A 23575-nucleotide genomic window follows, 5' to 3' on the forward strand; every position below is an offset into this window, starting at 1 on the left:
CCTGTTTACTTCCACCTTTTTTAATTCTATTTTTAAATAAAGCAAATAGTTGTATCTTTAAAAAAAAAAGCACACATTTTGCAGTGTTATAAAACAATCAGATTTCTTTTCTTTGTTTCTAATGTTCTTTCTTTTAGTGTCTTCTCTTTGAATTCAATCCACCCTGGTAGTCTGGTAAATTATCAGAGCATAAATTGAAATTTTCTCTAAAGGGTAATTTAGATATATATTAAGGCTGATTTAATATATTATGTCATGTTGTCTTAGTGCTATTAATGAGTTGCTGAACTGTTTCTGCAGCTATGGTAGAAGCATTTTGGGGGCCTAAGATTGAATGTTGGAGCTTAATTTTGGGTCTTGTAGCAACAACATTGCATCACCTCCAAATTCCACAAGTGTGTGGGGAGGGCTCTGCTTAGTTTTTCTGCTTACAACCTGAGGGACGTAGCTTCAATAGGGTGGAGGGAGGTGGGCACAGCATAGTTGTAACAGTTTTTTCTGACTTTCATATAAGAGTGAACAGTGGTTATTTCAATCTGGAAATATTAAACTGTCCTTTTAATATGTCTGTCTTGTTAAATTTATGTTTTAATTCAAAGTTCATTTGTTGCTTCTGGTTTAGAAAATAAACTGGGACGATTTAGCTGCCAAAAAAATACCAGCTCCATTTAAACCAGTAATCAGGGATGAGTTGGATGTGAGTAACTTTGCAGAGGAGTTTACGGAAATGGATCCTACATACTCTCCTGCAGCGACACCACAAACTTCAGAGAGAATATTTCAGGTAACTGTAGAATATTACAACTCTCTTAAAATATACGTTTCCCACATGTATGGCCAGATTTTATCCTTGCCATATATGTTTGGGATTGCCCTTGAAGTTATTGGGAGTTGAATACTGAATCTATGGGCAGAACTGGATCATTAGTATAGTTTCAAAACATAAATTATGCTCTGTTGTTATACCTTTATATAATTCTTTCTTGAGGATAGAAGCCCGTGGAGTATTAGTGAAGTTGATAGCTTAGTAAACATCCAGTGTTACATTTGTGCATACTTTTTCCTTAACCGCTGTATGACATATTAAAATCTAGATTTGATTAGTTTAATTTTTGGGCCAAATCCTATATTGGAAAGTCAGTGTCGAATCTCTGTTGATTTAAGCAGGACAGATCAGGTTTATCTGAGGAAGAATGTTTTCCGCCAGATGCTTTTAATTGAATTACAGAAGCAAATTAATCTATTTGCTGTGTGAATTCTGGTTTTGGTCTGATTATTCATATGTGCAAATTAGTCTTGTTGATAATTGCTTTTGCCCTATGTGTGGATCTCCCGTTTCCTCTGGGAGAGGGGAATGAAGAACAAGATCAATCATCTCCATTACACTGTACCCCTACCTCAAGCCATATGGGAAACCCTCTGTGGATGCAGTGATGCATGTTAGTGGGGAGAAGTTAGAGGCAAAATCTTGCAGATTTTTGTCCTTCTGGCCCTGGGCCTATAGATGTTTCCACAGAAGATGGCAATCTACCAATACTCTGTCCAATGGCTGTCTGCAGAAGTTAACATTATATTTAAAAATGTTTATTATGTTTTCTGCAATTGGAATTCTTCCTTTATTAATTACTTGGGCTCTTATAATATTTCAAGATGGGAATAATTTTCAGGAGTGTGTAAAAGATGTTTTTAAAAAGTCAATAAGATTTAAATGCATTTGAAAATTTTATCAAACATCTTTGAATTCTTTTTGGTCATATATTTAATTCATTTCATTAAATTTTTTTTAAGTTTTGTTCATTACAATAGGTGTCTGTTATGAACATAAATAAATGCCGTTTTCAAAATGTGGTCCACTGGCAAACTGAAAAAAAGAGGACATTTTATTTGAATTATATGTATGGTATTAAACTTCCAATTTTTGTAGTCTTTTAATACCTTTTTTTCTAAAAGTTTAGTCATTTGTTTTCCAAAAACACAAAATAAAGTGGCCTAAGAAAAAATATTAGTCAAAAGATATTTTTTAAAATATATACTTTGGGGAAATTAGACTTTTAAAATTATACGCAATAAAGTCACTATTATGCCTATAGTCTTGGATATATTAGTATTTGCAGGGAATTAACTTTCCCTGTTTATGAAGTATCATACTCCTTGTATTTTAAGTGATTTTATTTGCTTAAAGAAATCCAACTTCATTATACTTTGCCATTATATTTCCAAGTGCTACAGATCACATTTAAGATATTTACTTTAAATTTTAAATATTTATTTCAATTTCTTCTAGATTTTGATATACTAAATGTATAAGCTGAAGATAACTCCACTAACGATGCAGTACACCTTTTTTGTTTTTCCATTTAAAGAAAATTTTAGACATATGCCCCATCATAATGTAAACTTGTTTGATACCTTAACTATAGGTGTCTTGAGACGCTAGCCAGTTTGAAGTGTGAACCTTTGTCACCAGTGCAAAAGAGCTGAAGCTGTGAGTCAGATTTTTGAGCATTTTTACACAGTCTCTTATTTTAATTGTTTTGGTTTTTTTTGTTTTTTTTTTTTAAGACAAGAAGATTGTATAACCTCTTTCAGGAAGGCACTTTTCTATTGATTTTAAATGAAGTTGCATCTTTATCTTGAATAGAATGACATTTACACATCTTTCATTTGATTATTTTTTCGTGTTTGCATTATGCTATGTTATATAGACAATCTCAAGCCTTTGCATTTATCTTCCATCTTTGTTTTGCAGGGTTATTCTTTTGTTGCTCCTTCTATCTTGTTTAAGCGCAATGCAGCCACAGTAGATCCTGTTCAATTTCATTGGGGAGTTGAAAGACCTGGAGTTACATCTATTGCCAGAAGTGCTATGATAAAGGTAATTATATCTAAATAAACATAACCTTGTTAATTTGAAGATGCTATGACTTAGATGGTAATATCCTTATTCTAGGCTAAGTAAATTCTGAGCCCAGACACAACTTCTAATTAGTTGTTGAGAAGTAATTTAGAGTCTTTATACAGTTATCTGATTTTTGCTAATGGATCTTAAACCAATTAAAGCATACTGTTTACATACCGTAAAATTAAGAAATAACTTGAGTCCAGCTTTGATAAACTCTTGTTAAAAATTAAAACATAGACACTGACCTTACCAGGAGAAGAGTGATGGAAATATTAAAAAGGCTTTTACACGTGTGTCAAAATGGTACTCTTGGAAAGTAGATTTGTCATAGCTTTTATGGTCATTAACTCTTACCTCTTTCTATAATATGTGTGCCTAGGTTTGCATAGATAGATATAGCTAGAAGTAGTTTCTGTATGACAACAGATAGATCAATATCTATAAATCATCCTTGACAGTGTTTGTCTGAATATTTTTAGTATAAGCTATTCTGATAGTAAATTTAAATTCAGAATTTTTGTTAAAGTATCTTAAATACAGGTGCATTCTTTGCACCATTAGAGAAGTTGATGTATATAATTACACATTATCATCAAAAAGTGTCAATTTATACTGTCTTTACCAAAACAAGACTTCTTTTAAAACTTTATTTTTGGAACTTTAAATGCAGATGAATAATTATCATCAAAATTCATTATATATCTCTGACTGTGTACTAAAAGTATTGCATAGAACTAAATACAGTGTATTTCATAACAGGACTCTCCTTTTTATCATAACTATGAACTGGATCTGAAAGAGAAACCGTTGGGAGAAGGAAGTTTTTCCATCTGTCGAAGGTGTTTACACAAGAAAACTAGACAAGAATATGCAGTAAAAATAATTAGCAAAAGGTATAAATATTTACTGACAAACTTTTTTTTGCTCAGTGTCATCAGCTCACTGGAATAATCACTGTATTTTGCACATAGAAAAATGTGGGTTTAAAACATCAGATTTATTTTGAGAATTCAAAAGCCATCTTACAGTAATGTGATATTTTTAAACTGGAAGATTTTGGAGTTTGTGGCTAATTGTGTCTCTTGTAGAATGGGATAAAGAAGAAAACAATCTGTAGTACATTTTTTGTGTGCAGATTTGTTCACAATTGTTCTGTGTCCTCATTATTAGTAAATGTAAAAGCTGGCTTGTCAGGCAGTTCACAAACCAGAAGGCTCTATAAGCTGGCATTTCTGATTTTGAAAAGTTAGGTTTATAATCTGGTTGTCACAGGGCCATCAGGGGGTTTAGAATCCATTTTTTCTTGTTATGCTCCCTGAGATTGATGTAGAAGTGGCATTCTTGGCAATGGACATGGTCATTCCTGGTGAGAATGATTTCTTTTAAAAAAACTCACTCACAAGAAGGTAGAAACCACCCTTAGAAGGTGCCTCTTATAGCCTCACTGACAATCAAGCCATTTGTTAGAGCTCAAATCACAGACATGCTTTGTTAGTGCAAAAACATAAAAAGCCTTGAGCATCAGAATCATAAAGAAGTCAATTCAGCTCCAAAGCAAATATCTGTAGTTACTGCATTCATGATGGACAGACATGTCCATACGCCACATAACTCCTGCAGCAAAAGTTGTGGCAACAAATTCAGTGGTCTGGTTCTAACTCAGGTTTAAAGCTTCTAGCAGGTCATCTGTGCTACAAAATTCTGAGGGAAGGGATTCTTGTTCAGTGAGAAGATTGTTAAGATAATAGTTGCCCATGCATCAGCACAGACATTTACTTTCCACTCTAATTAATCCCATACAAATGCAGAAGCTCCTTTTGTTCCTACCCATAGCAAATGCACCTGAGAAATGAGTCTGATTCTTGGTTAAAATATGGGTCTGAAACACTAGAGGAAAGCCCAGATCAGGAAAGTTGTTCAATACCTGCTTTCGGCTCAGATAGCCAGCACGTCAACGACAGGGCTCACCTCCTTCAAATTGTTTTTTAAATGTGTTATAAACCTAGGTATGAAGCACAGAAAGGGTCTACCTAGGAATTTAAGAAAGATTGCAAATAGAGCCAGAATATTCATATTGCTGGAAAGGTTTATCAAAAGACAGGCAGTGATCTCTGAGGTGTCGTGCAGCTGCATGTCATTGACCCATCTTTAGTGCAGTGCCTAAGTCTTCTGGTCTCATGCCTAGAGATTCCTCTAATGACAAGACAATATGAGATAACATCAGTGATCCTTCTAATAGCCTGGAATCACTTTCAACAGCAAAGGAAGAGGTAGTGAAAAGACCATCCGAAGTGGTTAAGGTTGTTGTTTGCTGGTTAGTGGAAGCCTACAAGATAATGTGGTCTTCCCTCCATAATTCATACCTCAAAATCCTGGCCATAAGTGACCCCCCTTTCATTTTGAGGAGCACAGCTGGGGAACTATGGCCTCTGAGTGACATGTTCAGTGTCAAAAAAGATCCAAGTTGTGACCCTGTATAAATCAAAACAGGCCACACCTTCCCTCTGCAGAAGCAACATTGAGGGAATTTTCTTCAAGCACAGATTAATATTAATTTTTAGAAAGAAGGAAGACTGTTCTGTCTCATCCATACAAATTTGCTTCATACTTGCTAGCTATGTTCCACATGTCAAGGATTTAGGAAGATGTCATGGTACAGAATGAAAAAAAAAAAAGGTCAATTTATTCTTCTTTAGGTGCTCCATTGTAGATATTGGTGTATTCCAGTGCTGTTAATCACGTATTTTCAGTAGCAGCATCTATCTGGGAAGCAGTAATCACCTTGCAGCGCTGTTGGTGCTGCATCTACATATATGCCATCCAACTCCCTCAGTTTCTTCTCAGTTGTCCTTGGCCTGAGAGAGAACTTCATGGTGTTGGCTCAAACCTAGGGAAATATACAGGTTCCCCCCAAGTTATGAACATCTACGCATACAAACAAAAGCCATCCTTCAGTCTCATGGATGTCATTAGGATTTGTTTTGCCAGTGGTTCCCAAACTTTTCAGTAACACTGAGACAAACAGTTCCACGGCACACCCACTTTTTTCAGCTGAATCAATTGCTCATAAACATCATATTTACTTAAATTTACTATGGTCACAGTTTTACTAGGGAGGTTTGCCACATAGTAGTGCATACAACGAGTTAAACGAGGAGCAAATGCGTTAATGTTTCAAATGCATCACAGAATACACCTTCTTAGACAGTGAGCACAGACAAGTTTTCAGAATCTGCTTAATGCCACACTAGAAACATTGAGTAAACAAGAAACCACTGAAAGCAGGCTCTCCTTGCTGCCAGCCCGTTGGAGACAGGACACAGCATTTAAACCATGTCCTAGCTCCAACAGGCTCCCCCCTCCTCACCATGCCTTCTCCCTGTTACAGCTCATTTGGGCCTGGAAACAGTATTTCAGCTGCCTCCTGGCACAAACAGGGTCCTGTGGGATAGGCATTTCCCCTCATGCTGGCTCTTCAAAGAGCCACAGCAAGGGGAAATTGATAACATTTCATGGAACACTTGGACAGTTTTCACCACACATCAGTGTGCTGTGACCCACTGGTTCAAAACCACTGCCCTACACAGTACGATTAAACTGGTGCCCCTATGCCGAATAGCAGCCCAGGGTGTCAGAGATGATTTTTTTTTTGGAGATGCAATTTAATTATCTTCAGCAAGACACTAATTAAACATTTTAAAAGAAAATTTTAAACTAAACTCCTGTAGGTTATTCTAGTAAATTCAGAAACTCAAAGAGTATAATCCTGGCACTGGCAAATGCCTCTTAAATGGCTTCATTACCATTTCAATAGCTCTAGGTCCTCTCTGGAGGAAGCAGAGTCACAGAACAGGGCTAGGAAGAGGTTGGTAGATGTTAACACCCAGTTGTGCCCCAACTTTTTGGAAGTTCTATGCTTCTGGATATTCTGCATATGGGTAAGGCCTCAGGGAGCAAACGGGTCACAGGTGATGGCAAGCACTGCAAGTGCTGGCTGGAGGGCTTCAAAGGAGCAGGGGCAGTCACACAGCCAGTTGCTGGAGAGGAGCAGTGTTTAGAACGGGAAACTGCTGCTTCTCTCCACATGCTGGCTGCACAGTCATCCCTGATCCTTTGGCTTGTGCTTCTTGCCACCTCCTTTTGAGCGAGGACTGGGTAAGGTCTGTGGGGAGAGGAAAATGGCTTGGGGAAGGGGCTGGCTGCAGGAGCTGGCACAGTTTCCATAAAAGATGTCTGTTTGGGAATGTCTAGAAGTCCCCTTCAGAATCTCCACCTACCTCCTCATCCTCCTCTAATTAAACCTGCCTTTACTCAAGCACCAGCGTTCAAGGTTAAATGGAAAACTATTTCTACTATTTTTCATTGCAGTATTTCAGCTACATTATGGGTTAAATAGGATTTTGTGGGCCACCCTGGGAATCTAACTACCATTTATAATATTGTTGCTATGGGAAAATACATTCTGAGTTCCAAACAACTGATTTACAAATGAACTTTTGGGACACAACGGCTGTGTCTACACTACCTCCCTACTTCGAAGGGAGCATGGTAAGTAGAGCGTGAGAGTTTATTAATGAAGTGCTGCAGTGCATATGCAGCACTTCATTAGGCAAATTCCCCCTACATGGCAACTCTGAAGTGTTAAACTTCAAAGTGCCGGCTCACGTCTAACCACAGCTCACCCGCTGGTACTTAGAAGTGCCTGGGCAACTTAGAAGTACCGGTGGGTGACCCATGGTTACATGCGAGATGGCACTTGGAAGTTTAACATGTCGGAGTTGTCGTGGGGGGGAATTTGCTTAATGAAGTGCTGCATATGCACTACAGCACTTCATTAATAAACTCCCAACTCCCTACTTGCCATGCTCCTTTCGAAGCAGGGAGATAGTGTAGACACAGCCAACCTGTTTATAAGTAGGAGACTTCCAGTAATTAGAAATAGTTTTAGTCTTTGCCTTCTATGGTTAGTGTTAGTTTAGGTTTTTATAAATTAATTTTTTCTTCTTATTATTTTTCTGACCATGGGGAACACTTAACCTGACTCAACAGTGCCTGGTTCCCTAGTCTTTAAGAGATGCTGCGTATGCCGCGAAGTTATGCGCCTGTCAGACATCCATTTTCTCAGTGTTCACTGCCTCAGTGTGTTGCATATTACCCAGAAATGCACTCACTGCAGCAATTTGAAAGCGAGGCCTGGGTGTGAGTGAGACTTCCGTCTGCTACTTATTCTGATAGAGAAATCTCTCCAGCTGGCCTCCAATCCAAGGCAACAGACCTCTTCCACAGTAGACTCTCTAGCCACATCCACTTCTATTAAAAACAACACTCAGACCTCTAAAAGATTGGGTAAAAGAGCCATGATCCTTCCCGAGAGAGCACTGCATAAAATGAAGCAGTCTTCTTCCAGGTTGCTGTCCTCTCTGCTGATGAATTTACAAGTGAGCACTTCTGAAGCACGAGGTGTCACTGGCATCATCCACACTGGACCCTCTGCCAAGCCCCAACTGGACAAGGATTTGAGGCACTGATCAAAGGCTGCCTCCTTCCTTATAGCCCAGACCAGACTGGAGAGAGAAGTGGTGCCAAAACAGTAGTGTTCCACCATTCTCAAGCAGAGCTGATGATGAGAAGGAGTCTTCTCTTCACACCATTCTTCACCTATAGAACACAGACTACCATAAGGACCCTGAAATCAGAGACAAGACAAGCAATTGTGGTACGTATAATTATGGATGTACCCACCTATGTGCTTCCCCGATTAATGGTCATCTTGCGATCCATGGGTGGCATCATCCTCATCATCAACAACAACCATGGGCTCAGCACCTGTTGGTGTCTGATGCCTCTTTCACTATTTCCTTCTATCTTTCCCTGTCCAGTGCAGAGTGGCTTAGCTTCTGTAGACAGCTCTGCACCAATCAACTATATCACCTACTCATTCTCTGTGGGGTCTGCCTCTCCTATTCGAACTGTCCATTATGCTGAATACCAGGGTCTTGATTTTTCATTTGTTGTTCATTCTGCAAATATGTCCGAATAGCTGTAACTTGCGTTGTATAACCTTCTGCATGGATGGCATACAGGACTAATTACAACCGATCCTCAGCTCCATTGATAGGTGAAATTAGATCACCAGCATCATCTTCCATAAAGGAGATCTTGGAATTCATGAGGAAATCAGGGATGAGAGGGAAGAGGGAACCAAGCAAGACTTAACATCAGCCGTGCATAACTGTTCATCATCACTATAGGAAGACATAATGCCCTCCCCAACCCTACCAGAGCTGACATTTCAAACAGTTCCAAAAACTGTTCAAAGACGTAGCTCGGAGTCAGGAGATACAGCTCAAGGAGGTGCAGGACTCCCATCACAAATTCTCTCCAAAGCCTAGAGACATAGTTGACTTCTAAATCAGCATTGTCCACAAATGAGGCCATCATGGAGACAGTCTGGCAAACATCAAGAACTTTCACACTAGCATACAGAAGAACAGACAGAGAGTACTACTTCTTCGAGTGCCCCCGTGGGTGTTCCACCTTTAGGTGCGTCAGTGCAGCTATGCCCACTGGCCATAGATTTGTAGGTACAGTGTCCCTCCCTCAGCTGCCCACACTCTCGGGGCACAGGCACGAGATGCCTGTAACACTTACTGTGCATGCATGAGCAGCCAACTCTTCAGTTCTTCTCTGATCACCGCTGGCTTCAGTCACAACATCAGTTCCTCCCTCAGTCACCTGAAAAAAAGATAAAAGAAAAATTGTCAAATCAAATGGATAACTTAACCGTCGAGGAACAACTAAACACAAGGAAGAGGAGGCATTCTGGAGTGCTTCACTGAAAAGGTGACAGGAGAGAACTCGTCCCTCCTCACACAAGATGGTGTGGCTCTTTGATACAGCCAGCATCCCGGTACTGCAGAGCAAGTAGGAAAATAAGAAGCTACAGCCTGCTTCTGCGAGCAATACACTGGTGCTGGCAACTGCTGAAACTGACAAGCCCGCACTGAGGAAGCATGGGAAAGGACTTAACACAGTTATAGCCGCTCCTGGCTTCTTGGTAGCGGCAGCACAGGGGATTTCAGTACCGGTGCCTCCTCCACCATTTATGCCACACTATTATCACCACAGGGGAGCTGTCACCTTGGTATCGAGCACCCCCTGCGCTTAGTGAAGGCTCTTTATATGGCTCCAGGCTTTCATGTTCACTCACTGAGGCTTCTCATTCAGCAGCTTCTGACTCAGATGAAGAAATGGCAAAGTGTGCACCAGCTTCAGCTGCGATTACAGGCAAGCCGACACTGGCAAAATGTACACCGGTTTCTTCTCAGAGTGCACTGGTGCCATCGGCTGGGAGCTTTACACAGCCACAGCCACTTTGGTGTTCCTGGCACTAGCAACACAGGGGTCCCAGTTCTGATGCCCCTCCACCATTTATACTGCTATGTATCATCACAGGGCAGCTTTCTGATACTTCAGTACCAGGCATCCCTTTGCTTAGCAAAGGCTTTTTACACAGCTCAAGGATTCACTTACTTGAACCTTTGATTCTGCAAGGTTCTCTGACTAAGGTTATGATATATCTCCTCAGAGAACTGGGAGAAAATTGTTATCAAAGCTAATGCAATTGCAACAGTGCCAAACAGCAGTCATTGTCACCACCCATGCCACCCAGCTGGCCATACTGGGATCTGTGGATGGCGCCTCATTAACAGCTCCTTCCCAAATTGTTACCTCAGCCTCTTCAGATACACAGACCTCGAACACCTAGGATTCAGGTACTGAACAGGTCAGAGTTTGAGGTCAAAGACTATCGTGCTTACACTAGCGGAGATGATCACGTGAATTCTCCACTCCCATTACAATTCACTCCCTCATTGTCCTCCACAGGCTCAACTATACCACCATCCACTCTTCTTTTGAGTGATGACCCCAAGACTTCTTAAGACCTTTTCCTGAGGGTCTCAGACAGGGTCAAGATATCCTCCTTGACCCTGAGGGATACACATCACAAGCTGGCTAACATCATACACTTGTCCACTCAGAACAGAGTGGCTATACCAATTAATGAATCCCTCCTGGATCCAGCCAGGCTTCTGGGGAACACCCCAGCATCCATTTCACCGACATTGAAGAGACTGGATCAAAAGTACTATAGGGCCTCAAAGCGTGTTGAATTCCTCTTCTCCCATCCACCCTCTAACTCACTGATAGTAGAAGCCGTGAATCAGAGGGGTAGGCAGCAGAATGCCAGATCCATTTCAGGAGATAAGGAGAGGAAAAGGCTAGATGCCATGGGTGGAAAAAAAAAAAAGTCATACTCATCTGCCAGCCTACAATTTCACATTGCAAATTATGGAGCATTGCTTGCAAAATGCACACACCATGCCATCAACCAACTTCACAACCTTTATTGAAACAATTCCAAAAAAAAAAGGGGGGGGGTTAACAAAAAGCCCTCCCAAAAAAGGGCTCCCTCATTTTACAAACAGTTTTACAGTCAACTCTGAATACAGCAGACACTGCTGCTAGGTCCCTATCGTCTGCAGTGGTAATATAGCATGTGTTCTGCCAACAACCTTCTGGGTTTTCTAAGAGAGCTGCAAACCACCGTCAAGAACCTTCCTCCAGACTGTCTCAATCCTTCACACAAAATACTGACGTGATGCTTTACTCTCTCAAAGATTCACGGGTCACCTTGTGTACTCTGAGTATCCAAACAGTGGCTGCAAAATGTAAACAAAACAATTTGATCACACAGGCTGCCTTGTTAATTGTTTTGAACATTTGGTCCATAGTCAGAGAGCCCCACAGCTGGAAGGCTCCAGGACAAGCCACACGCCACCTTTGGCTCTTGGCTAGCAGCATTCTGCCCTCCATGGTGAGCCATCACTAAGAACAAATGGGTCTTAGTGATTGTACATCAGGGGCCCTTCTCTTGAGTTTGTCCTCGTGCAAGATGCACTATAGCTGGGAGCCATAGAAGAGGTACCCTCCAAACACACGGAAAGAAGCTTCTATTCATGGCACTTTCTCATACAGAACAAAATAGGGGATTGGAGACCCATACTTGATCTCAGAAATCTAAATAGGTATATTCTTTATCAAGATTCAAGATTGTAACGTTAGCCACGATCATCCCTGAACTACAGAACAGGGATTGGCTGTGCACTCTTGACCTACAGGATGATTATTTGCATGTTGCTATCCACTGTGACAAAGCCTCAAGTTTGTCCTCCTTGGGTCCCGCCCTTCATGGAAGTTTAAGTGGAGACTCACCAGGTCTCTGTTCTGCCTGCTTTTCTCACAGAGGCCTGGGTCACGGCACTGAGCCATTCTCATCATTGGTGCAGTCCACAATAAAGTCATTAGTGGAGGAGATCCCCTTAGTTGTGCCTGGTCTCTTTCTACCCCTTAGGGCTGCCCTGGGGTGTAGGGTGGTCTGGGGGGAAACTGGACCCCTCCCACATGTACTGGGTTCTTGCCCAGGGACCCTATACTGCTGCACCTAGAGGCACTTCCCTTCCTAGTCCCTCCTGATGCAGCAACTGCCTCCCTGGGCCACTTCCACCAGATGCTTCCCCAGTACCTTCCTCAGGTGGTTGCATTAGCCCTCTCTTCCTGGGAGTTCTCCTTCCACAGTCCTTGCTTTCTCCTTGGCCATCCCATATCTTCTTCCCCCAGCTCATCTGAGGGAAACCCTTCTGAAGGGTTCCACAGGCCTTAATTGGCCACAAGTGCTGAATTAGCAGCCAGTGCTTGTTTAGTCTGCTGCTGTTGGCTGATCCCGAATAAGCCTCAGTGTCTAGGAAACATAAACATACACGCCCAACTGCCCACATATTTACCCTCCATGAGGCTGCTGTAGCCTGCTGTGGGCTGTGGTCTATCACACCATGCATAGGAAAGATTCATGGTAGTGAAACAACACTGCCAATATAGGGTGCTGCCTTTTGGACTATGCATAGCACCAATGGTTTTCTCAAAGCTTCTAGCACTGGTCACTGCATAAGTAAGAAGAAAGGGAGTAACCATCTTTCCCTACCTAGACAACTGCCTAGTAGAAGGCCACCCCGTAGCTCAGAACTAATAGACAACAGCTGTGACCAGAAAGCCATTCTCCGATCTGGGTCTATACGTAAACCTGCCAAATTGAACCCTGACACCATGACGCACCATCACGTTATAGGGGCAATTTTGGATCACCAGCTAGCCACAGCCTTGCTGCCTCTACACAGATTACAGGGGATCCAAGACCTTGTCACCACGCTGCAGGTCAGTCCCAGCATATCTGCCAGACAATGTCTGTGTCTCCTTGACCATGTAGGAGCAGCGATCTCGGTCACACCCCATGCACGCTACCCAGTGAGACCAATGCAAGCCTCATTCAGAGCAGAGTTCAGGCCCATGTCCATATGCTGAACAAAACACTGAGCATCCCAGCTACAGTCAAAGGCTGCCTCAGCCAGCAGACTCAATGTCAGAATTTATGCACAGGGCTTTCCTTCCAGATACCTTCTTTATTTCACAAATCATCAACGACGCAGTCCTCATAATGACGGACAATACAGCAACAGTGCTTTGCATTAACAAATAGGACAGAGTATGCTCAAGACAACTCTGATGAGAAGCAGCGCACTTGTGGGAGTGGCGTATCCCTGGACAAATCCGTGTGGTGGCAGGCTGCATACCAGGCAAGAACAATATGCTTGCAGACGATCTCAGCTGCAATTTCCCTCCCAGTCATGATGGGGAAATAAACAGATCCACAATCTGCCACATCTTCCGCAGATAGACATTTCAGCCACGTTTGTTTGCTACAAGAGCCAACACATTCTGCCTCCACGGGGGTTGCAAGGACTGCACCTTCAGCATGTGCATCCCCACAACCGCTCTGAGTCAGAAGATCATGGTAAAGATAAAGTGGGACAGGGCCTGGGTTATACTGTTAGCACCTAGATGGCCCAGACAGACTGGGTTCTCTGAACCTTACAGCTGTCCAGATGTCCCCCATATCATCTTCCTCCCATCTTCTCACTCTCAACCCAACAGAACGGGTCTATCCACCACCCAGCTGTCTGCTGCCTTCACTGCCATGCGTTGTTGCTGGTGGGCTTGTGGATTCAGAGCTACGCTGCCCCTCAGGTTCTAATGACCCTTGTAAACAGTAGGCATCCTGCAACAAAGAACACTTACTCAAAAAAAGAATTGACAACACTTCATAATGTGGCATCTCCTTCTCACAGCAACACCTTCCTGTAATCAAAGAATCAGTGCCTACATGGGACCTCAATTTGGTCTTTAGTGCCCTAAATGGAGAACCTTTCGAGCCAAAAGCCACCTGTTCTTTGTTACACTTGCCTGTGAAAGTAGCTTTCCTTGTGGCAATCACCTAGGCATGAAGGGTGGGAGACTTTAGTACACTAATGTCCAAACCACTGTGTTCAACCTTTTACAAGAACAAATTGGTCCTCTGCATCCACCCAAAAATTCCTCCCAAAAGTACATACCTCTTTCCACTGTAACAAGTGAGTATACTTACCCGTCTTCTTCCCTAACCCACATACCATTGATAGGGACAGAGCCTTGCATACCCTTGTCATCCATCAGGCCTTGGTCTTCTGCCTGTGGAAAACGCAGCAGTTTCCTGTGGCATACCTGTCTCCAAACAGAGGCTGTCCAAATTGGTCTGTAGGTATATAGGACTCAACTTCAATAAGTTTAACAAAGAACCTCCAGCGGGCATTTATGCCCACTCCACACATGCAATAGCCGTCTCTACAGCCTTCTTCAGAGGTGTGTCCACTGACAACATTTGCAGAGAAGTGACAGCGGCATCTGTTCACGCTTTTCACTCAGCATTACATCATACAAACCTATGCTGACACTCAGACTGCATTCAGCCAATGTGTATTGTTATCAGCCGATGTACACCATCCAAAGAACCCACCCCCAAGTAATGATACTGCTTTGTAGTCACCTAAAGGTGGAGCACCCATGGAGACACTCAAAGAAGAAGGGGAGGTTACCCACTCTGTGCAGTAATTGGAGTTCTTCAGGATGTCTGCATGAGTGTGCCACCACCACCCTCCTTCCCTCTGCTTCGGATTCCTGCTAGGCTTCCGTATCAGAGAAGAACGGAGCATCTGGCTGCCTGTGCATGTGCAGTAGGTGTCACAGGCGTCTTGTGCCTTTGCCCTCAGTGCGCGAACAGCCAAGGGAGGGACACTGCTACCTACAAGTCTACTGCCAGTGGGTGCAGCGGCGCTGATGTACCTAAAGATGGAGCACCCACAGGGACATCTCAGAGATCTCCAATTATTGGACAGGGTGAGTAACCTCTCCGTATCTGCTGATAGCATGGACTTCATTTTTTCCACACTAGCCATACTACTTAGTAGCAGAGGCTGCAACCCAGTGTAGCAAACAACTGCATACAGTCCATGCCACAGGACAAGTACTAGAAAGTCTCAAGATCTTCAGCTGGAGTGTCTGTTCTTTGCTGACGCTACAATTCCATGTTTTGAATTACAGTGCGCTTCTAGCCAAGCATGACAATGATAATTATGGGAAGCTGAACAATTTTATTAACTACCTCCTAAAGGTGAGGTTTGCAAAATTCAAAACAATGTTAACTCAGGGATAGCTGGTTGCAAGAATAAAGTTATAATCATTCCTGTTATAAGCATTTTATAAGCCCAAGAGCAGACTGCAAGGAGCAGCTCCTCCCCTAAGGAAGAAAGCAGACTGGAAGACTGCTGGGTTCTGCAGTCCTGGGAACAAATGGCTAGTGCCAAGTGTGAGGCTACAGAACCTAGATGTTTGCAACCAGCTATGCACAAGTTTGGAGCTGATCATTTCATTTGTAGACACGACCATAGTAATATGCAGAGCTTCATGGCTGCAATCTTCAGGGTTTCCAAAAGACCCCCAAGTGAAAGTAGATCTACAATGTCCTCCAATTGATGAAAGGTTCCTGAGTGACTCTCCATGGTCTCAGTACATATATACCTGCTACTAAACTGAGATATTACCATCCATACCAACAAAGCAGACACCTCATTCCAATATCAGTAGCAGTGATAATATGAACCCCAGATGCAATGACCACAGAGACATAGAGTATCTCAAATCAAGTCCTCAACATCACAGCCAACATTGACCAAACAATTTTCAAAATTTCATGGAGGGTCTGAAAACCTCTCTCACCAGGCAGTGTGAATATTGAATGACAACCAGGTCTTTGGTTACCGATTACTCCTTGTTTACCATGTCTATACATTAGTCACCAGTGACAAATGGATTTTGTAGATCATAAGATCGCTCTATGCCTTCCTTTTTACCTCCTGTCCACTGTCTTTCCCCTCTCTTCATCTCTCTTCAGGGACCCTTTTCGTGAGCACCTACTGCTTCAAAAAGTGCACTGTCTTCTACAATTAGCTGTCATTAGAGGAGTTCTTCCAGAACAAAGGGGAAAATGTTTCAGCTCCTGCTACAGATTAACCCAGAAGAAAAATGAAAGATGGAAGCCTATCCTTGATCTCAGAAAGCATAAAAAGTCTGTAAAAGCCCAAAGTTTCAGGAATGTCACACTGGCCATGATAGTACCAGCTCTCAAAAGAAGGAACTGTTTTTTAACCATCAATCTACTAGTCACCTGCTTCAACATCACCATTCATCCTGCTCAAAGATGGTTCTTCTGGTGCACCATATGGAGTGACCATTACTGATACATAGTCCTACACTGCCCTTTCTACTGTACTGAGAGTCCTCTCCAAAAATCTTGCTGTAGTGGCAGCACACATATGCAAACAAAGTACTTTCCCCATATCTAGACTGTTTGCTAAAATGACCCACCCAATTAGCAGCAATAGACAGTATTCAGAGGACTATAACTCTCTTCGGGAACCTAGTGTTATAAATAAACAAAAATTGGACTTCATTGGGGCTTGCCTGAACTATATAGAGGGCATCATTCAATGAACAGATTCATAAATTCAAACAATCTTATCTTGGTATTCATTACCAGCCCAGCAGCATGAACCTTTCTACATTAGTTAACACGGTTGTCATGACTTTCATAGTAAGACACATGACATTTTTCATGTGCTGCCCACAATCTTTGCCGAGTTCAGTGTACATACCAAGCAAACACATCATGAATAGAGGTCTAATACTACCTCCAAAAGTACTGGAATCTCTACAATTTTGAGCAAGTCTGGAAAATTTGTCCATAGAGGTTGCCTTTCACCAGGATCCTCATCAATAATAATCACAACAGAGATCTCGTTGCTAGTATTGGGCACTCACCTGAACCAATATCAGTCCCAAGGAGGTGGTCATCTGGACCCAACTGCACATCAGCCTGCTAGAACTACACGTGATGTACAATGCCTGTTTTCACTTCCTGTCACTGATAAAGAAATGGGATGTGTGATGACCAACAGCATTGTGACAGGTTTGATCACAGAGATCTCCTTGGGGCTTTCAGATGGCATGTTGATCATGCCACTGAGCCTACCTGTGGGCTCTCTGGAGTGCCCCATCGCTCTGTGCTGCTGGGCCAGAAGCTCGGGTTTTTCCCAGCAAGACACAGAGTTGGAGAAACAGCTCCCTGGCAGACCAACACATATGCTGAACCAGCCCAGATCTGGGAGGGCTCAGCTATAAGTCTGATAGCACCCAGGAACCCAGTTCACAAAAGGAACTAAAATCCCAAATAAATCAGTCTTACTCTTTATAAAAGTTTTACACAGGGAAAGCTTATAAGGTTAGCCCTCTTTATCAGTGAAAGAGATGCCCAGTGGTTCCCCCCAACCTTCCACTGGTAACAGTTGTTTACACTGGGCTTGATGATAAACAAAAGTAAGCTTATTAAGACAGACCAAAGTTACTAAAGCAGAATAAACAAAATGTGCCAATTAAGCCTAATTGTGCTACACTAAGACAAATTGTTTCAAAGTATATTCCTCACTCTTATCCTTATTTCAGGTGAAATACTTCAAGACAGTTGATTTTTGCTCTGGCCTGGTCTACAGCTCTTTGTTCAGAGTTTTTTGTTTTCATGTTTCTTTGTGAGTATCCTCCAGTCGGGGCGGAGGGCAGGGCAAGGAGGAGGAGATTTCAAAAGCCAGCCAAAGACTGAAGACTGATTGCTTCCCATTCCTTAAATAGGCTTTTGCCAGAATGGGAACTTTTTGTTTTATCTCCCCATCCACGTGGAAAAACACCAGATTGAAGATGGATTCCATCACCAGGTGGCATTTTCACATGTCTTTCTAGGACCGACCACAGTTTGAGCATACAGGAGAAACGAGCCCATTTACAGATCATTGTCTTGAGCCAGTGTGTTATCTTAAATACCACTAATGGCTATCACGGAAGACTTAGCTTAATATAATGATTTAGTAAGCATCCTTCAGTCTGCATAGACTATGGATCGCGCCCTTTAAAGTTTCAATTGAGGACTTCATTTACAGCATCTGTTGTGACTATAAAGACCCACACGAGAGTGACAGTCCTTGCTGCATCTCTTTCAGATGTAGTGGGTGTCTGGCAAGTCCTTATTGTGCTTTCTGTGCGCTCGCTTCTCCTCTGCTAGCTGTCTGATCTTCAACTCGCCCTTCTGAAGGCCCTTGTGTAACCCCTGCCTCCATCTGCTGCGGTCGTCTGCTAGATCTTCCCAGTTGTCCAGCTCGATGTCTACCTCTCTGAGGTCTCTCTTGCAGACATCTTTGTAACGCAACTGGGGGCGTCCGGGAGGTCTTTTGCCAGAGGCTAGCTCACCATACAGGATGTCTTTTGGAATCCTTCCATCGTTCATCCTGTGGACGTGGCCAAGCCAGCGGAGTCGACGCTGCCTGAGGAGGGTGTGCATGGTTGGGATTCCAGCTTGCTCGAGGACGGCAGTGTTGGTCACTCTGTCCTTCCATGATATTCCAAGGATGCGCCTGAGGCAGTGCAAGTGGAAGACGTTCAGCCTCTTTTCCTGGCGGGCATACAGGGTCCAAGTCTCGCTGCCATAAAGGAGGGTGCAGAGGATGCAGGCTCTGTAGACTTGCATTTTGGTGTGAGTGTACAGCTTGTTGTTATTCCACACTCTCTTGCTGAGTCTGGACAGAGTTGTGGCCGCTTTTCCGATCCTCCTATTTAGCTCAGTGTCCAACGACAGGGTGTCAGTGATGGTGGACCCGAGGTAAACGAACTCGTGGACGACCTCTAACGTATAGTTGTCAATGCTGATTAATGGGATTCAGCAACATCCTGACCTAGTACGTTCGTCTTCTTTAGGCTGATGGTAAGCCCAAAGTCCTTGCATGCTTTGGAGAACGGATCCAGCAGTTTTTGAAGCTGGTCTTCTGTGTGAGACACTACAGCAGCATCGTCTGCGAACAGCATGTCTCTGATGAGGACTTCTCGCACCTTAGACTTCGCTTTCAGCCTTGCAAGGTTAAACAGTTTCCCATCAGATCTTGTGTGCAGCAAGATGCCCTCTGTTGAAGATCCAAAGGCATGCTTCAGGAGGAGTGCAAAGAAGATCCCAAACAATGTCGGAGCAAGCACGCATCCTTGTTTGAAGCCACTCCTGATTCTGAAAGCATCCGATAATGCGCTGTCATATTGGATGGTTCCTCTCATGTTTTCATGGAACGACTGGATCATCTTGAGTAACCGTGGAGGACAGCCTATCTTGTGGAGCAGTTTGAACAGACCATCCCTGCTGACCAAGTCAAAAGCCTTGGTCAAGTCGATGAAGGCTGTGTAGAGTGGCTTTCTCTGCTCCCTGCACTTCTCCTGCAGCTGCCTTAGAGAGAAGACCATATCAACAGTAGACCTCTCTGTGCGGAACCCGCACTGCGATTCAGGGTACACCCTCTCAGCAATCTTCTGGAGTCTGCCAAGGATGACGCGAGCGAACAGTTTACCAGTGACGCTTAGGAAGGAGATTCCACGGTAGTTGTTGCAGTTGCTTCTGTCTCCTTTGTTCTTATACAACGTTACAATGTTAGCGTCACGCATATCCTGTGGAACCTCACCCTCTTTCCAGCACAGGCACAGTAGCTCATGCAGGGGTTCCAGGAGTGTGTCCGCGACACATTTGATTACCTCTGGTGGTATACCATCCTGACCAGGGGCCTTTCCAGCTGCAATGCTGTCGATGGCTGTCTTCAGTTCATCCACAGTTGGCTCTTGGTCCAGTTCGTCCATTACTGGTAGGAGCTCGATGGCATCGAGGGCTGCGTCAACCACAACGTTCTCGCGTGAGTACAGCTCGGCGTAGTGCTCAACCCAGCGCTCCATCTGTTTGGCTTTGTCAGCGATGACTTCACCAGATTTGGATTTCAGAGGTGCCATCTTGTTCTGGGTGGGTCCTAATACCTTCTTCATACCCTCGTACATTCCTCTGAGATTACCAAAGTCGGCACAGGTCTGAATGCTGCTGCATAGCTGGAGCCAGTGGTTGTTGGCACAGCGCCTGGCTCTCTGCTGTACTGTTCTTCTGGCCTCTCTAAGTGCTTGCTGGGTACTCTGACTCGGTGAGCGTTTGTACTCCAGGAGTGCAGCGCGCTTCTTTTCAATGACTGGAATCATCTCATCAGAGTTAGCTTCGAACCAGTTGTTTGTGTTTCTAGCTCTTCTTCCAAACACCGACAAGGCCGTGTTGTAAACTGTATCCCTCAGATGTTGCCATTTGGATGTCGCATCGACGCCCCCAGGGCCGCTGCGCAGATTTTCCTGGAGGGTCTCTCTGAACTTTTCAGCTTTCTCCGAGTTTGCGGTCTTTCTGGCGTCAATGCGGGGCCTTCCAGCAGGTTTAGAGCGGTACAGCTTCTTGGGTCTCAGCTTGAGCTTGGAGCAAACTAGCGAGTGATCTGTATCACAGTCAGCACTATGATAGCTGCATGTCAGAAGGACAGCAACAATTCAAGCTTGCTTGCTGGAATGCGCGGACCATGCTGACCGGCTTGACTGAAGATCTTCAGGCCATCAGTGACACCCGAAAGACAGCTGTCATCAACGAGGAACTGAAGAGGCTCCGAGTTGATATCGCTGCACTGCAAGAGACGCGACTCGCAGATTCGGGATCTCTAAAGGAGAAGGACTACACCTTTTTCTGGCACAGTAAAGCCCAAGAAGAACCCAGAGAGCATGGTGTTGGCTTTGCTGTCAGAAACACCCTTCTACAAATGGTGGACTTAGTGATGGGCGGATCAGAAAGACTTCTTCGGATCACGCTTCAAACTTGCGCCGGTCCTGTCCACCTGATCAGCGCTTATGCCCCAACCCTGTACGCCACACCAGAAGTAAAAGACAAGTTCTGCGACGTGCTTAGTGCTGCTGTAGCGCAAATACCTGCTCGTGAACAACTGTACATCTTGGGTGACTTCAATGCAAGAGTTGGAGCTGATTGGGCCTCATAGCCTTCCTGCTTAGGACACTTCAGTGTGGGAAAAATGAATGATAATGGACAGCATCTCCTTGAACTGTGCACGTACCACAATCTGTGCATCACAAACACATTCTTCTGAACGAAGCCACAGCACAGAGTGTCGTGGAGACACCCATGCTCGAAGCACTGGCATTAACTATATGTGGTCATCACTAGGCGTAATAACCTCAATATAATGGTTTACACTTCATATTTCTAACTTCACATCTGAAAATGATACATGCATAAAATAGACTATACATATTCAGCAGATTGTAACTTTAAAAATGTGCCCCATGCATCTTGTCTAAAGCATCTTTGAGTTATTCATATTAATTTTCATAAAGCACTGGGGGCATGACACATCACCTACGTGTCCTATATAAACTGACGAGGAGGAGCCCACTTTGACTCATTTTGCATCAGTGCCATGAAGCTGTGAAACTAGTGCATAAAACTCAATATAATCACTTTCTTCCTCACTGGGACAGCAGTCACACTGAACAGAAAATTTTCTCAGGACCAGAAAGAGAAATGAAAAGCAAATTCCTACATTCCATATTTCAGTGATGGCGCTTCCCTCCCAGGGGCATATTTGCAATATTATGAAATCAGAAATTCACACTCTTTTGCTTGAGAACAGGACTCATGCCCCGATCACTTAGGAACACCTTTCTAATCTTGTGGCATATGTTCTCTTTATGCAGTCCCACTGATACTAGTGCTCTTTCAGGTAATACACAATATATATGTCAACAAAGCCAAGGTCATATTGATAGCCCTGGCATGGACCAGAGAAAACTGCATGCTGTAACTTGATGTGTATGGTGGTTTGCTGCGTGAACTCTTCCACTGTAGATGGACCTGCTATCACAGGATGATGGTCAAGTTCTCCACCTAAATCTGGAGAAATGTAACCTGAATGCATGACTCCTGCATAGTTCCCTCATGACAAGTTACACTGTTCAGAACCTGTTAAGTGCATATTACTGAAAAGCAGGAGATCAAACCAGCACAATATATACCTCCAAAAATTGAAAAGATTCTCTGTATGGTATCAGTAAACAAATAACTGCAATTATTGCCCCAACTATTGCCCCACTCCTGTTAGTGTTGGATTATGTAATAACATTAATGAATCAGGGCCTTTCAGTAAGCCCCATTAAAATAAACCTTACAGCCATTACGAACTTCTGTAATAAGATTGGAATATCAATATTTGTGCATCCAATCACCAACACTTTTTCACTGGTATGCAGAAGGTTTATGTGGAAGCGCACCAACCTACATCAACATGGGACTTATACCTGGTACTTAAATGTCTTACCAGACCTCCATCTGAATCCTTACCTACCTGTTCCCTACTTCCTCTTTCAATGAAGTAGACATTCTTGATTGCAATCTACTCTGTCCACCTAGTAAGGAAGACTGGGACTCTCCTGACCAACCTCTTATAAACCTAATTTTTTAGAGACAAGGTCACCTGGAGACTGCACCCAAAAATCCTATCCAAAATGTTATCTTCCTTTCATCTAAACTAGCTGATCCACTTTTCTTTTGACACAGACTGCACAGGGTTAGGGTTAGAGACTATAGAGACTATTCTGCGTGCCCTAGATGTGAGGCATGGAATAGTATTTTATCTGGACAGAACTAAGTTTTTCCAAAAATCTCTAAAGTTTTTTGTTCCCATGACCAAATGTTTCAAAGGCTCTAATGTAGCCACACACAGACTATCAAAATAGATCCAGCTCTGTTATCAAAAGAACAAAACAAAACAAAAAACAAAAAACTAAATCAAAAACAAACAAACAAAAAAATCTCGGTGGGGATCAGGTCTCATTCTACGCTCAATAACAACCTCAATAGTCTTTAAGAACAATGTACCAAAATTAGACATATGTAGAGCTGCTTCTTAGGCTTCTGAACACACATTCACAATCTATTAAAACAAAAAACAGTCAAGCAGCACTTTAAAGACTAGCAAAATAGTTTATTAGGTGAGCTTTCGTGGGACCGACCCACTTCTTCAGACCAGAGCCGTACCAGAACAGACTCAATATTTAAGGCACAGAGAACCAAAAACAGTAATCAAGGAGGACAAATCAGACCTTGATCATTTTTTTCATTTTTTTTCATTTTTTTCTGATTTGTCCTCCTTGATTACTGTTTTGTCACACATCTCAGAGAACTCCAGTTATCACAATATGAGTAGCCACTTCCTTTTTTTCCTCAGTTCAATCTAC

General features: G+C 43.1%; 1 protein-coding gene across 2 annotated transcripts in view; it reads left to right on the top strand.

The window, feature by feature from the left end:
• RPS6KA5 (ribosomal protein S6 kinase A5) overlaps window positions 1–23575 on the top strand; it is a 154676-nt gene that overhangs the window by 90300 nt on the left and 40801 nt on the right. For both annotated transcript variants that reach the window (XR_012645911.1, XM_074996632.1), the window contains 3 exons: window positions 623–784; window positions 2750–2875; window positions 3662–3795. Coding sequence is in view for 1 of the 2 variants with exons in the window: in XM_074996632.1 (XP_074852733.1) it covers window positions 623–784; window positions 2750–2875; window positions 3662–3795 (422 nt within the window). In the remaining variant the exon portion in view is untranslated. The remainder of the gene's footprint in view (window positions 1–622; window positions 785–2749; window positions 2876–3661; window positions 3796–23575) is intronic.

The sequence above is a fragment of the Carettochelys insculpta genome, chromosome 6 (genome assembly GCF_033958435.1).
Source record: "Carettochelys insculpta isolate YL-2023 chromosome 6, ASM3395843v1, whole genome shotgun sequence".
Lineage (NCBI taxonomy): Eukaryota > Metazoa > Chordata > Testudines > Carettochelyidae > Carettochelys > Carettochelys insculpta.